At 36.6% G+C, this 13,856-nt stretch overlaps 1 protein-coding gene across 1 annotated transcript in view; it reads left to right on the forward strand.

The window, feature by feature from the left end:
• Nucleotides 1-781: 781 nt before the first annotated feature.
• The window catches only part of LIPI (lipase I), a 40,734-nt gene continuing 27,659 nt past the window's right edge, over nucleotides 782-13,856 (forward strand). Inside the window, exons 1-5 of the mRNA XM_021679287.2 lie at nucleotides 782-1,093; nucleotides 3,347-3,455; nucleotides 5,540-5,641; nucleotides 11,033-11,122; nucleotides 12,102-12,269. Coding sequence (XP_021534962.2) covers nucleotides 782-1,093; nucleotides 3,347-3,455; nucleotides 5,540-5,641; nucleotides 11,033-11,122; nucleotides 12,102-12,269 — 781 coding nt within the window. The remainder of the gene's footprint in view (nucleotides 1,094-3,346; nucleotides 3,456-5,539; nucleotides 5,642-11,032; nucleotides 11,123-12,101; nucleotides 12,270-13,856) is intronic.

Raw genomic sequence — 13,856 nt, forward strand, 5'->3', positions numbered from 1 at the left:
ATTTGAGAGAGAAAAAAAGGGAGAGAGAGAGAGAGCAGGAGCATGAATGGGGGATTGGGAGAGGAGCAGAGGGAGAGGGAGAAGCAGACTCCCCGCCCAGCAGGGATCCTGATGTAAGGCTGGATCCCTGGACCCTGATATCATGATCTGAGCTGAAGGCAGATGCTTAACTGACTGAGCCACCCAGGCGTCCCTTTACTAACAATATTAATGATTTTAAGTGACACCATTGCTATTTTGTACAGATAAAAAATAATTTTTAACTTTTAACCAATCACATTTCTTTCTATATTTTATTTAAAAATTTTGGATGCTTCTTGTTCAAAGGGTCTTTTTACATAATCAACACATTAAACATTGTAGTTGCTCAGAGTATTATGTTGAAATACTGATGAAATAGGGGGGCCTGGGTGGCTCAGATGGTTGGGCATCTGCGTTCAGCTCAGGTCGTGATCTCGGGGTCCTGGAATCGAGTCCCAGATCCAGCTTCTTGCTTGGTGGGGAGACTGCTTCTCCCTCTGCCTCCCACTCCCCCTGCTTATACTCTCCCTCTGGCAAGTAAATAAATAAAATCTTTAAAAAAAAGAAATACTGATGAAATAAAACCTTCCCTCCAAGTTCAAATCTGTTCTTTGTAATAGCGATAGGAATTGTATCAAATATTATCCCAGTACTCAGCTTGACGGACTTTTTTTTTCTTATTTCAGAGAATAAAAGATCATGTCTTGAATTCTCTCATCTAAGTATAAAGGATTCCTTCAAAGATTTGTTTGTTCCCCAAATGGAGATTTCCTTGATGTTGTATACAAGGAAAAACCTCAACTGTGCTGAGCCACTGTTTGAGCAGCATAACTCACTTAATGTTAATTTCAGTATAAGCAAGAAAACAGTCTGGCTTATTCATGGATACAGACCAACGGGCTCCTCTCCCACATGGCTTCAGAACTTCCTAAGGATTTTGTTGAATCAAGAGGATATAAACATAATTGTAGTAGACTGGAACCGGGGTGCTACAACTTTTCTTTACAACAGAGCAGTTAAAAACACCAGAAAAGTTGCTGTGAGTTTGAGTGGGTACATTCGGAATCTTTTGGTAAGAATTTTATATATTATATATGTTTTACAATATACAGTGTTTTATGCAATACCACAAAGTGGTAGCAAGATAAATACTTTTTTCCTATACACATTAAGAGTTATTGCTTTGAGGGGCGCCTAGGTGGCTCAGTTGGTTGGGCGACTGTCTTTGGCTCAGGTTATGATCCTGGAGTCCCAGGATCCAGTCCACATCGGGCTCCCTGCTCAGCGGGGAGTCTGCTCCTCCCTCTGACCTCCCCCCCTCTCATGTGCTCTCTCTCTCAAATAAATAAATAAATACAATCTTTAAAAAAAAGAATTATTCTTTGATATGCTAACATATACAGCCATCTTTAACTTGTGTAAATGGATAAATTCCATACCTAGTTATGAACGGTCTTATTTTTAAAAAAAAATATCTTAAAGACTCAGTTATTATGAGTCTTTAAGATATTTTTTTTTTTTTAACTCTACCTATACTGACTTGATGTTAGGGTAGTAATTCCATGTGGACCAAGGGAATAAACTATATAATCATTAGGTTCTTTAGACATCTTTCCTAAGGTATGGCTAATATATTTATAGTTAATCAAGTGTGAATTGGTAAAAGTGAGGGAAAAACATCTTGAAAAGTAGCATACTTCTGGCCAACTTTGGAGGCAAGTCTTCAGATTTTGTCCAGGATTTAGGTGCAGGGTTGCAGTGTGTCAGTAACATTCAGGCCAGTTTTAGGTCATCTGCAGTTTGAATGATCTACATTTACTATGTCAACCCATATGGAGATCAGTGTCTGTTCTAGAGAGAGATGTGGTGGTGATGAGCACTTGAGAGAAAGAAGGGTGATTTCTGATTTGGAACATTCTTGAGCTTGACATCTGCTTTGAGTTGTGTTGTCCTGAATTTCCAAGGCTCTCCTGAAATTGAGCAAGCTTACCAGATCCAAGAAGCAGTTTAGTCATTAGGAGTCAGACTGGAAGAGTTCAAAGACCAAATCTATCTCTTAATCTTCTGTGTGACTTTAAGCAATTGCTTAATCTCTCTGCCTCATTTACTTAGCTATATATTGGGGATAATGAAACTTTATAACAATATTTTATATAAGTATTAAATGAAATTAATTCTTAACCAGTACCTGGCATATAATAATCATTGAATATAATCAGGATCAGTATAATTATTACATCCCCAAATTTGGACAAAACCAAACCGTCTCTCTAGAGAGACGGTGGAAGTAATTCATCGGTTCTTATAGTCTATAAACTACATAATTGATTTTTGCTTACAGCAGTGGTCTTTTCTCTAATAACATGTACTTCAAAGTGTGGGAAATACGAATGTAAAATATAGAAATTTAGGAAAAGGCTTTATATTTAGGAAAAAGGATGAAAAGCTCAGTAACACTAAAGTTGAGAGTGATACTCCCTCGGGTTTCTGGGCATTGCTCTGAGGAATTTGAAGAAGATTAACACCCTGTGGCTGGAAAGCCTGGATTTAGTTTCTCATTGGCAGTAAATGTCCCACATCTTTCTACAAGCCTCTAAGATGTGTTCAGAATTTCAGCTTGGAAGATTGGATTCCATGACTCTCCAGCTTGTGATTCAGGAATCCATGATCACACTTCAAATCCATGAGTCTCATTTTAACATCTCTGAAATGAGCATCCTCATTTCACACTGTTACAGTCTTCCTAGTGATTTTGACACAATCTGTTCAGAAAAAAACAAGGAGGCAGATTAGTATGTATTTTGGAGTTAAACAGGTCTGGACTTAAAGTCCATCTTTTTCCCTTACAGTAATAATTATATGTGGCTTTGGGCAACTTTTTATCAAACCATGTTATTCAACATTTAATAAGTGCCAGGAATAGTTTGAAACAATAGGATAAAAATAAATATCTCATAGGACTAATGTGAATATTAAATGTGAGATTTACAAAACACTTATTCAAGGTAAGTACCCTATAATGTCTACTACTATTATTACAAAATTCTTTAACTAAATGTATTATTTTGCATATACTAGTTTAGATAACAGATAACAAAGGTTTTTAAAAATGTACTGGTATTACTAAAAATGTATAGAGAAAAATCAGATATCTTATGGAAAATGTTGAACAAAGATACTGTTGTTTTCAAATTATAAAATCCCATCCTCCATCTCCCAAAAATGTATTAAACTAGAAAAAAAAATAAATTCTAGAATATTGATGCACAGGGGATAATTTGCGATTTCTGAAATGAAAATCGTAACATTGCATTTTCACTTGCAGAAGCATGGAGCATCTCTTGGTAATTTTCATTTCATAGGTATGAGCTTAGGGGCTCATATTAGTGGATTTGTTGGAAAGATATTTCAAGGTCAACTTGGAAGAATAACAGGTAAAATATTTTTGATAAAATGTGTTTTAGCATTCTTTAAGGCATCAGAAGTTGTTTTATTTAAAAGTTATCTGGCACAATAATTAAGCAGTAGAAATGATGCACATTTATTTTTTTTCTATATTATATTCAAATGCTAGTCTTTGTTTTAGTTAGATTCTAAAGTCTTGTTTCTTGTTTAGTTCTTAACAGAGATGAGATACTTCTATAAAAATGGGAGGAAGAAGATCAATTTCTGCAACCCCACGTGAATTTTAAGGACACATTATTGTAACAATCCAGAGGAAAATATGACCCATTAAATATAAAACTTTTTTCATGTATTAACTAAATATATAACCATGTACTTAATTTTCACAAACTTTGACACATTTCAATTCTTTTAAGAATTTTATTTGAACACCAGAAGAGAGAATCAGGAGTTGATACCCAAGCTTGAAGGAGTCTAGATCCTGATACCCCTCATATATATATATTTTTTTTAACAGAGTTCCTGCATCCAGAAAGCTTAGTAACCAAATAATGCTGACATAGATTTTCATGCTTCCACTTGGGAATGGTGGTGATTTTAGAATAGAAAGATCATATCCCTCCCCAATCAATTCAGCTTTTTAACAACTATTGAGATCTGTGTCCATAGAATATTTATAATGATTTCAAGTGTTAATAAAAGTAATAGAGTGTTAAGTTAAGCAAAGGGGGAGGGGAGGTGAATGAATTGCATAGATAGGATCTTTACAACCTTAAGTATACCTTACTTACTTATTCTGATCGGTTTTAATGTTATTCCCCATTATATAGATGTGGAAACAGGTTAACTGAATGAATGTAGGGGGAGGGGGTCAAAAAGTTTTTAACAGCTAAGCCAGGATTTATACAAAACTTTCTAGCACCCAAAGCCCATTCTGTTTCAACCACCATAGTCATCCTACTTTATGTTAAGGTGTGTTTACTCACACATTAGTCCAGTTAGATTGAATCCACAGGCCAAGCAATCATCAGGGTTTAAAAGCCCAGCAAATGTGGTAGTTCTACATCAGAATTATTTATGAGAAGAGAAGTTTCTGCCTCACTCAGTCAAGTGGGCTAAATAAACTAGGGATAGGAGAAGGGCTTGAGATGAGCAACATTATATTTTACTTTTTAAAATATCCTTTTTGAGATGATTGTTATCTTCCATTGCATAGATGTTCTCAAGTTGTTGAATTTTACCTCCTTCCCACTCCCTTGCCTTTTTGATACATGCCAGTAGGTCATGAGACTAGAATTTCTATTTAAAATTTCAAATATGGGGTGCCTGGGTGGCTCAGTCGGTTAAGTGTCTGCTTTTGGCTCAGGTCATGATCCCAGGGTCCTGGGATCGAGCCCCATGTAGGGCTCCCTGCCCGGTGGGAAGCCTGCTTCTCCCTTTCCCTCTGCTGTTCCCCCTGCTTGTGCTCTCTCTGTGTCAAATAAATAAATATTTAAAAAAATAAATAAAATTTCAAATACACCAGAAATAATATCTATATTCCATGGAACTCTTAATACATTTTTGTTTTCTTGTGTGTATATGGGAAACTTTTGTGAAAAATGAATAATAAGATAATAATATGTTTTATGCCAGAGCCCAAATTGTATTTGGCACTTAAAAATCATTTTAGAACTGCAGATATATCTGGGATGTACTAGTAAGGCATGAGATTCAACACAGGACCAGGATATTATTCATTCCCCCCACCCCCCTCAGGGCAGTAGTAGTTATTTATTATTAACTATATAACTACTATTGGTTTACCCCTAAGTACTTCTTAGATAAAAATGCTAAAAAAATAAAACCTACAGTATTTTGTTGAGGCATCTCTAAGTGTGCCTTAACACTAGATTGTTGATAAACTCTAACTACTGGTAAAAAGTATCATTCAAATAACGAAGATACTTGCTATTCACCCAATTTCATTTATCTTAATATTAGTTTTTTTTACAAGTTTAAGCTAAAACTATATAGACATGCTTATAATTTAATAATAATGCAACCATATGATCTAATAAACACTGTAGTAGGAATTAATTAATCGATTGATAGTTTCTTTCTTGAATTTCAGGTCTTGACCCTGCTGGGCCAAAATTCTCTGGAAAATCATTTAATGACAGATTAGACTACACTGATGCCAAGTTTGTGGATGTCATCCATTCCGATACCAATGGTAACAATGTAGGATTTATTGCTTAATTATCTGAAAATGAAAAGATGTAGACATTGGGGAAGAGGAGAACATGAAAGGAGAAGGAGTAGTGGGTAAAGTGACGATGAGTCTGTAATCATAAAACGATTCTATTTCCCACAAGCGGTATTTCTTAGAGTTCGTGATGTCCTGTGGTGTCAAATGGCCAGGTTTTGCCATCGGCTTACCTCCTTCAGGTTTCAAGGGCTGTCATATTATCCTAAAAAATGGAAACTTGATAAAAAAAATACTTCATCTTGTTCATGCTATTGACAATTTTGATTGATCACAGTTTCTCCCATGCTTCCTTTTCCTGCTGTATTTAGATTACCATTCCCTCCACTTTCTCACTGTGATGTGTATCAACTCGAACTGAACACAGCATTTCAGGCACAGATAGAGAATACCCTCCCCTGGAGGTAGGGACATAATTTCTCTATGGTTTTTAATTGTCTTCCTGAAAATGTCTAATGGGCTATTGGTAGTTTAGGCCAGAGTGCTTTGGACAGACACTCTCAAGGAAGAATTTAGATGGCCCTGAGCCCCTTCCTCATTTGAAATTAATGATCCTACGATTTATTGAGCACTTCCTATACCTTGGGCAGTGTTTTAGATGCTTTCTGTGAATGAATTATGGCATTCTTCTAAGTCCCCATGAGAAAAATAAAATAAATATCATCCCCCTTTTACTGATGGGGAAGCTAGGGTCATGGTCACAAGTGGCAGAGCCAGAATTTGAAGTCTTGTGGTTCCAGAGTCTGTGCGTCACCAGTTTGTTGCTCTGACCAGCTGATAATTTCCATGTGCTCTGGTTGTGGGCATGGGGAGGATACGGCGCTACCATGGAGAAAGGAGGAAGTGATGCTCAGGCTGTTTTGATTTCCCTATTTCTTCAGGTTTCTTTTCTCTTTGGTCCAGGTAATTTATTTGCTCCCATAGTCCTCTGAATTGTCCTTGTGGAGATTCATACCGATGCCTTTGTGAGAGAGACAAATGCCGTAAATGCCACAGAAGACAATTTTTCAGCTTCTATGGCTACATGCCAGGGGGCTGAGCCTCTATGGGTATCGTTCTGCTCCTTCTTTGGAATCTAAGTTACCTTATGTATCACAGGGAGTTAGTGCCCAGAGGTTCATAGTTCGAATATGATACGTCAACCTCTCAAGCCTTCCTTGTCTTTATCCCTTTATATTAACTTAGCTTTCCCCCGACACAGTGCACCTACTGCCCAATTGCTCTGCAGTTCTTTGTCTGAAATCCCAACTCCAGTTTTGCCTATGGCCTTTGAATTAGCTCTTCATACTTTTTATTATTTTTGTTTGCATTTCTGGCTTTTCCTAATAAAAAACTGTTTCTATTATCTTCCACTCTCAACATCTTTTGATGACCTGGCCTATCAAATCTAACTTACCACTAGATGCCACATTGTTGGCACCTTTGATTGATCTTTTCACAACCATTGCAAATGAGGGACACAGAATTTTGATGCTGCATATCCACCTGTCTCAAGGAATTTCTGAATGAGATACTTGGGGTCAACACATATCTGGCAGACTACCTTTTCCTTGAATACTTATCAGTGAGTGCATCTTCTACTTACCAGGAGTTTTTGTCCATATTTGGTTGTATATGTTAAAAAAGTTATGTGGCCTTCTAAAATTGTGAATTGGATAATTTGGACTAATATCCTTGCTGGGATATCAGTAAAAAATTACAGTCCAACATCCAGAAGATAGAAAAATTCCAGGGAAGTAAACTGGTAAGTTTGGAGTCACTTTTCTTACGGCAGGTTTCCTGATGCATAGAGTATGGAAAGTATTTTTGAAACCCTTACACGGGGCTTGTAAAATATCTCATTTTTACCTTCTTTCCATGTAATGAAGGAATATAGAGTGCTTGGACTTTATATATCACCCTCCAATTTAATATATTCTTGGGGAGAAAAAATAGAACAAAGAGAGAAGGCGCAATGAATTTCAGTAATTTACAACAGGCCCCTGGTAGGGGCGCCTGGGTGGCTCAGTCGTTAAGCATCTGCTTTAGGCTCAGGTCATGATCCCAGGGTCCTGGAATCGAGCCCCGCAGGGTTCCCTGCTCAGCGGGGGGCCTGCTTTTCCCTCTCTCACTGCCCTTTTCCTACTGGTGCGTGCACAGCACTCTCTCTCAAATAAATAAATAAAATCTTTAAAAAAATAAAATAAAGGGACACCTGGGTGGCTCAGTCGGTTAAGTGTCTGTCTTTGGCTCGGATCAGGATCCCAGGATCCTGGGATCGAGTCCCACATCAGGCTCCTTGCTCAGTGGGGACCTTGCTTCTCCCTCTGTCTGCCACTCCCCCTACTTGTGCTCTCTCTCTCTCTGACAAATAAATAAATAAAATCTTTAAAATATATACATATTAAAAAAATAAAATAGTGGGCGCCTGGGTGGCTCAGTTGGTTAAGCGACTGCCTTCGGCTCAGGTCATGATCCTGGAGTCCCGGGATCGAGTCCCGCATCGGGCTCCCTGCTCAGCAGGGGGTCTGCTTCTCCCTCTGACGCTCTTCCCTCTTGTGCTGTCTCTCATTCTTTCTCTCAAATAAATAAAAAAATAAATAAAATCTTTAAAAAAATAAAATAAAATAAAATAGAAAAAGAGATAGTTTTACAGGTACTACAGATATGAAATTGATCATATTATGATATAATGAACAATATTATGCAAATAAATATGAAAATGTATGATTATGTGGTATGATATATAAAATAGAAAAATTTTTATGAAAAAGCAAAAGCATTTACCAAACTGACAAATTAAGAAAGAAAATTTGAATAGTTCCATAATTATTAATGAGATAGAAACTGTAATTTAAAGACTTCCAACAAAGTAAATCCTAGGCAAATTTTTTCATCTCTACCAAACAATTAAGGGAAAAGTAAGACCACTTTCACACAAACGGTTTCAGAGAATAATAAAATGTAGGCAACTGTTTATAACGTTTTTTAAAAGCTATCATAAAAATGTCAAAACTTGAGATGATAGACATTACAGAAAAGAAAATTTGTGGACATTCTCTATTATAATCATGGGTGCAAAATTTCTACGTAAACATCACATTAGTAAATCAATTCTGCAACATATAAAAATGGATAATGAATCACACCCAATTTGGATTATTATAAAAAAGCAAGTTTATAATAAAAGCATACACAAAAGCATACATGAAATATGAATCAATTTATATGTAGTTCCAAAATGGGCAAATCTAAACTGTTATGTTTTGGGAGGCATCCTTGGAAGGTAAAGAATAGCAAAAAAATTATTTTATTAAAAGATGTTATTGGGCACCTGGGTGGCTCAGTTGTTAAGCGTCTGCCTTCGGCTCAGGTCATGATCCCAGGGGCCTGGGATCAAGTCCCGAATCGGGCTCCCTGCTCAGCTGGGGGCCTGCTTTTCCCTCCCCCTCTGCCTGCTGCTCTGCCTACTTGTGCTCTCTCTCTGTCAAATAAATAAATAAAATCTTTTTTTAAAAAAAGATGTTATTATTTTTTAAAGGAAAAGGAGAAGCTGGTAATTAGGTAAGAGCTAGGGGTTTCTAGGTGCTATTTCTTGACATGGGTGTGATAGCTAAGTGGCTATTTGCTTTATAATAATTAATTAATATTTAGGTTTATGCTCTTATTTGTGTGTATGTATATTAAATTACAATAAAAAGAAAATTTAAAAAGCCCTATCTACTCTCCTTACCCTCCTTGAAACCAAGGGAATGAATGACCTAAACAGACCAAACTTCTCTGCCCCTTCCATCTGGTAAAGGGGAAAAGACATGCCTGAATGAATCAAGGCCTGCTTCTAAGTTAATATAAATGTCTTTTGCTTCTCCCTGAGTCCTGAGGAGTCTTCTTGGCTTATTTCTACTTTAGTGGCAGATTGGAGAAAATGATGGCTCCAACCTGGCACCCCTAGTCTTGGAACTCCATGTTGAATTCAGACATAGGGAAATTGTAAAGATTGCCAAAATTTAAAAAAATTATTGGACTTTTTTTTTTGGTCATATTTAGGAGAATGCAAGCAGATGATGGAATGTAAAGAGGGATTGGCTAGCATAACCTCACCACTGTCACAATCTAATCACTCTCGTGCTTCCCTGAATTCTTAGGAGTTCAAATGAAGTCGTCTGAATTGTTTTTTGCCTTTCCTTACACGCTGACTCCCCTCCCCCATAATGCACATGCCCAGTGTCCTCATGCTCTGCTAACACCTCATTAGCAGTTACCTTGTTCTGTTCCGTACTTTCACTAAATCCTGTCACTCCATCTTAATCCTACTGTCAGACCCAAGTATTTATCTTTGTTATGTAAATCTATTGCTGATCACTTTCAAGAGTTTATCATGTTGTAGGAAATTTCTTGTGCCCTAAGCCAAAGCATTGTGACTTCACTTGGCAGCAAGGTTTTCAGATCTAACCACATTCCTGATTTTTCTGAGCTTGCTACCCTCTTTCGTTCCCATGCCTTCCCTGGGTTATAGCCCCCATATTGGTAATAATGGACCCAGCATTTGCACCTTCCCCAGTGCCCCGAGGATCCACAGATATACAGAAGCCCTTAAATCACAGCTACACATTTATGTCACTCTGACCCATTTGTTCCAGCTGAAGCAGCATATTTAGATTTTTCCAGTTAATGAATCTAGTACCAAGTCTTAGGCCTTATCCAGAGTATAAGCAAATCATCAAATTGGCCTAAAAGGTCCTATATGACTTGGCTTCATTTCCTCTGGTGCTCCCTCTTACCCATTATACTCCTTCTAACCTGGCTTCTTTGAATACTTTAGGTATGCTCACATAATTTTCTACTTGCCTGTCTCACTCATCTCACTCACATCCTTCACGTCATTGCTTGACTCTACCACCTCAATGGATAATTCCCTAACCAAACTACTTAAAAGTACAACCAACCTACCACCCTGACTAAGCACTTACCACCCTCTTATGCTACTTGTGTTTTCTCTACAGCATTATTATTATCTGACATACTATATTTTTACTTGTTTATTATGTCTTCCTCCACTCAGATGTAATTTCCAGTACAAAAAGGTGTTTTGCTCTGTTTTTCTTTTTTACTTATATATTTGTAGCACAAAGAACTGTGATGGGCCCGTAGTAAATTGGTGACTAGTAAACATGTTAAATTAATGACATATAATTTTCATGAGGAATTAATTTGAGGCATTAATACCAGAAAAATGTATCTTTTTAAAAAAGGCATTTCTTTTATTTTCAATTCAAATTTTAAGAGTCACTTTCAATAGAATTTATAGATTTTATTTTGTAAAAGTGTTGTTGACCTGATTATATTCACTTTGTGATTTTTGAGTGTTTTTCTTCTTAGGTTTAGGCATTAAAGAACCCTTGGGGCATATAGATTTTTATCCAAATGGAGGAAAAACGCAACCTGGCTGTCCTAAATCCATTCTTTCAGGTATACCAATAGTAATTTTGAATGAATTACATATGATTCAAATGATGAAGGAAAATCAAATTTACTTTACTTTTTTCCTTCTTAATCTGTGGGTAAGATTTTGATCACCCTTGCTCATTATTCAGGAGAGTGATTGGCAAAAAATGGTTGAATTGGGTTTTTCTCAGTTCATAGAGTTTACCAGTAGATATCCCCATTTGGTCATGGTGGGATCCATTACATTAGTTTCAATAGCTTTATTTCATCATTTTAAACATTAGGAGAAGTGCTAAGTCAGTGAAGAAGCACAGATGGCCAAAGTATCATGTAACATGAGTTTGGGCTCGGGATTTAATCTTTACCATCACTCTAATATTGTACAAGCACAGATTCATAATCTCTTGCACTTGGTTATTACATAAATAGCCGAGCAGCTGCTCCAGGTGTGGAATTTGGCTCACTTCAGAGTCAGAAGAATTCGATGTTTTGAGGTCTACAGTGACAACTGGTCAAGTAACACACAGTGAAAGGCCACTACAGCTAGAGAAGTTTGGTCAAAGGTTATAAGGATGTGAGGAGTTGGGGAAAGAAAGGGACATGATAAAGCTTTAATGTTACCTGGTTTCATAGTCCTCTCTGACATTAAGCAGAAATGTTAGGGGTGCGGGATTAGGAGGGAAAGATGTGCACATAGTTATTAAGTATGGTAGCACCGTGTTTGTAGAGTTTGTCAAATTATTGAAATTAAACATTTTTTCCCCTGTGGTAATTATTACTTCAGAAAAAATTCTTATAAATCTCATGTAAAAGCATACTAAATTTAAATTTTCAATGGTACTACTTACTTAATTGCTCGAGATAAAACTTTGCATTGTAGTCAACACTTTAATATTCACAAGGGCGTAGTATTGAGTAGAACTTAACCTTTAATTTTTCTCTAATTTACTTGAACTTGGTTTAATACATTTACAGTTCTTTTGCTTGATTTTTAACACTTAAGGAATTCAATTTATTAAATGCGACCACCAGAGAGCGGTTTACTTGTTCATGGCCTCTTTGGAAACAAACTGCAATTTTATTTCATTTCCTTGTCCTTCATATGAAGATTTCAAAGCTGGTTCATGTGTAGACTGTGACAACTTCAACGAAAAATCATGTCCTAGGCTAGGTAAGTGAGACTGTTGTAATTACTCTAATTTTTTGTGGAAAATGAATAACATAATTGTTAGTATTTTTGCTGGAAGCTTTCATATTTACTTGGGAACATGTTAAGCATTTTATGGAAAAATTACCTGTGGAACAACCAGAGGAAATAGTTTATTTCCTACTAAATGTTTTTAAGGTGTTTAGTGAAAAGAATTTAATCAACTGCTCAATGGATTTTAACCAACTGTGCTCAATGTATGTGCAAATTTGGTGGTCTCATGATGACCCTTGTTCTTGTTTTGTAAAGGAGGCTCACTATCTATCATCCATCTGTATTTCCACTAAAGAAAGAGACTGTGCATTCTTTTTTTTTTTTTTTTTTTTTTGAGACTTGTGCATTCTTAGCGGCACTGAAGGTTTTTATTTTTATGGAAAGTCTTAGGAGCAAGTGGAGAGGTGTAAACCATAGTTAGCTTTTCATTTGCTATTAGCAAGTAGGCATGAATCATACATGGTTCACACCTTCCAAATCGATAAAGCTTGGCAAGAGCAGTTAAGTATTGCAACTTTCGATAACAACAGCCTGTCTGTAGGAAATTATAGAGGAAAAAAGAATCCACATAAAAATAGAATGGTAGAGCTGAAAGAATCTCAGCGGCTGTTTTTTGCTCAGGATTTTCCAAAGAGATCACCAGATCCCAAGCATGTCATGAGCATATAACATCTTATCAGTGTCATGATCAGGATCTGCTAGAAATGTTTCCAAGGCCAAAGGGGCTCAATGAAATGGGAAGCAATTACAACGACTGAAGTAAACCGCTTTCTGTAGTTTTCTTCGGCAGGAGATTTATACTAACATGCGTAGAGAATTTCTGGGGGAGGCAGGCAATCTGCCGGCTTGGCCAGACCTATTTTCTCATAGACCCCTTCTGTCCAGAAGACGTCTTGTGGGATTCTTTTTCTCCAGACCTCATGTTGGGGATTGCTTTTCTGGTCTCATTGCTTTTCCATATAAATGAGAAAATTGTGACCCAGTGGGAACAGAAGGATTATGTAAGGACACAAGTGAGAACTAGAGTTAAACTTCTTAATTCTCAATTCAGTGTTCTTTCTATACATTCAAATTTCGAATTTGGAGGTAGCAATGTGGGAACAGACAAATACATAAAGTAGGAAGCATTTTATTTATTTATTTATTTATTATTATTATTTTTTTAAGATTTTATTTATTTATTTGAGAGAGAGAGAGAATGAGAGACAGAGAGCATGAGAGGGAGGAGGGTCAGAGGGAGAAGCAGACTCCCTGCCGAGCAGGGAGCCCGATGCGGGACTCGATCCCGGGACTCCAGGATCATGACCTGAGCCGAAGGCAGTCGCTTAACCAACTGAGCCACCCAGGCGCCCATTTTTTTTTTTTTTTTTTGGAAGCATTTTAAATATATGCATGTGTGTGATAATATTTCAAATGTACTAATAATGTATGTATCTGGAATATATATAGTATATATTACATATATATATATATAGTATATATTACATATATACTATATATATAGATGCTATCTATATGACACATTTATAATGTATACACATGTATAGTATATCTGTA

The sequence above is a fragment of the Neomonachus schauinslandi genome, chromosome 1 (genome assembly GCF_002201575.2).
Source record: "Neomonachus schauinslandi chromosome 1, ASM220157v2, whole genome shotgun sequence".
NCBI lineage: Eukaryota > Metazoa > Chordata > Mammalia > Carnivora > Phocidae > Neomonachus > Neomonachus schauinslandi.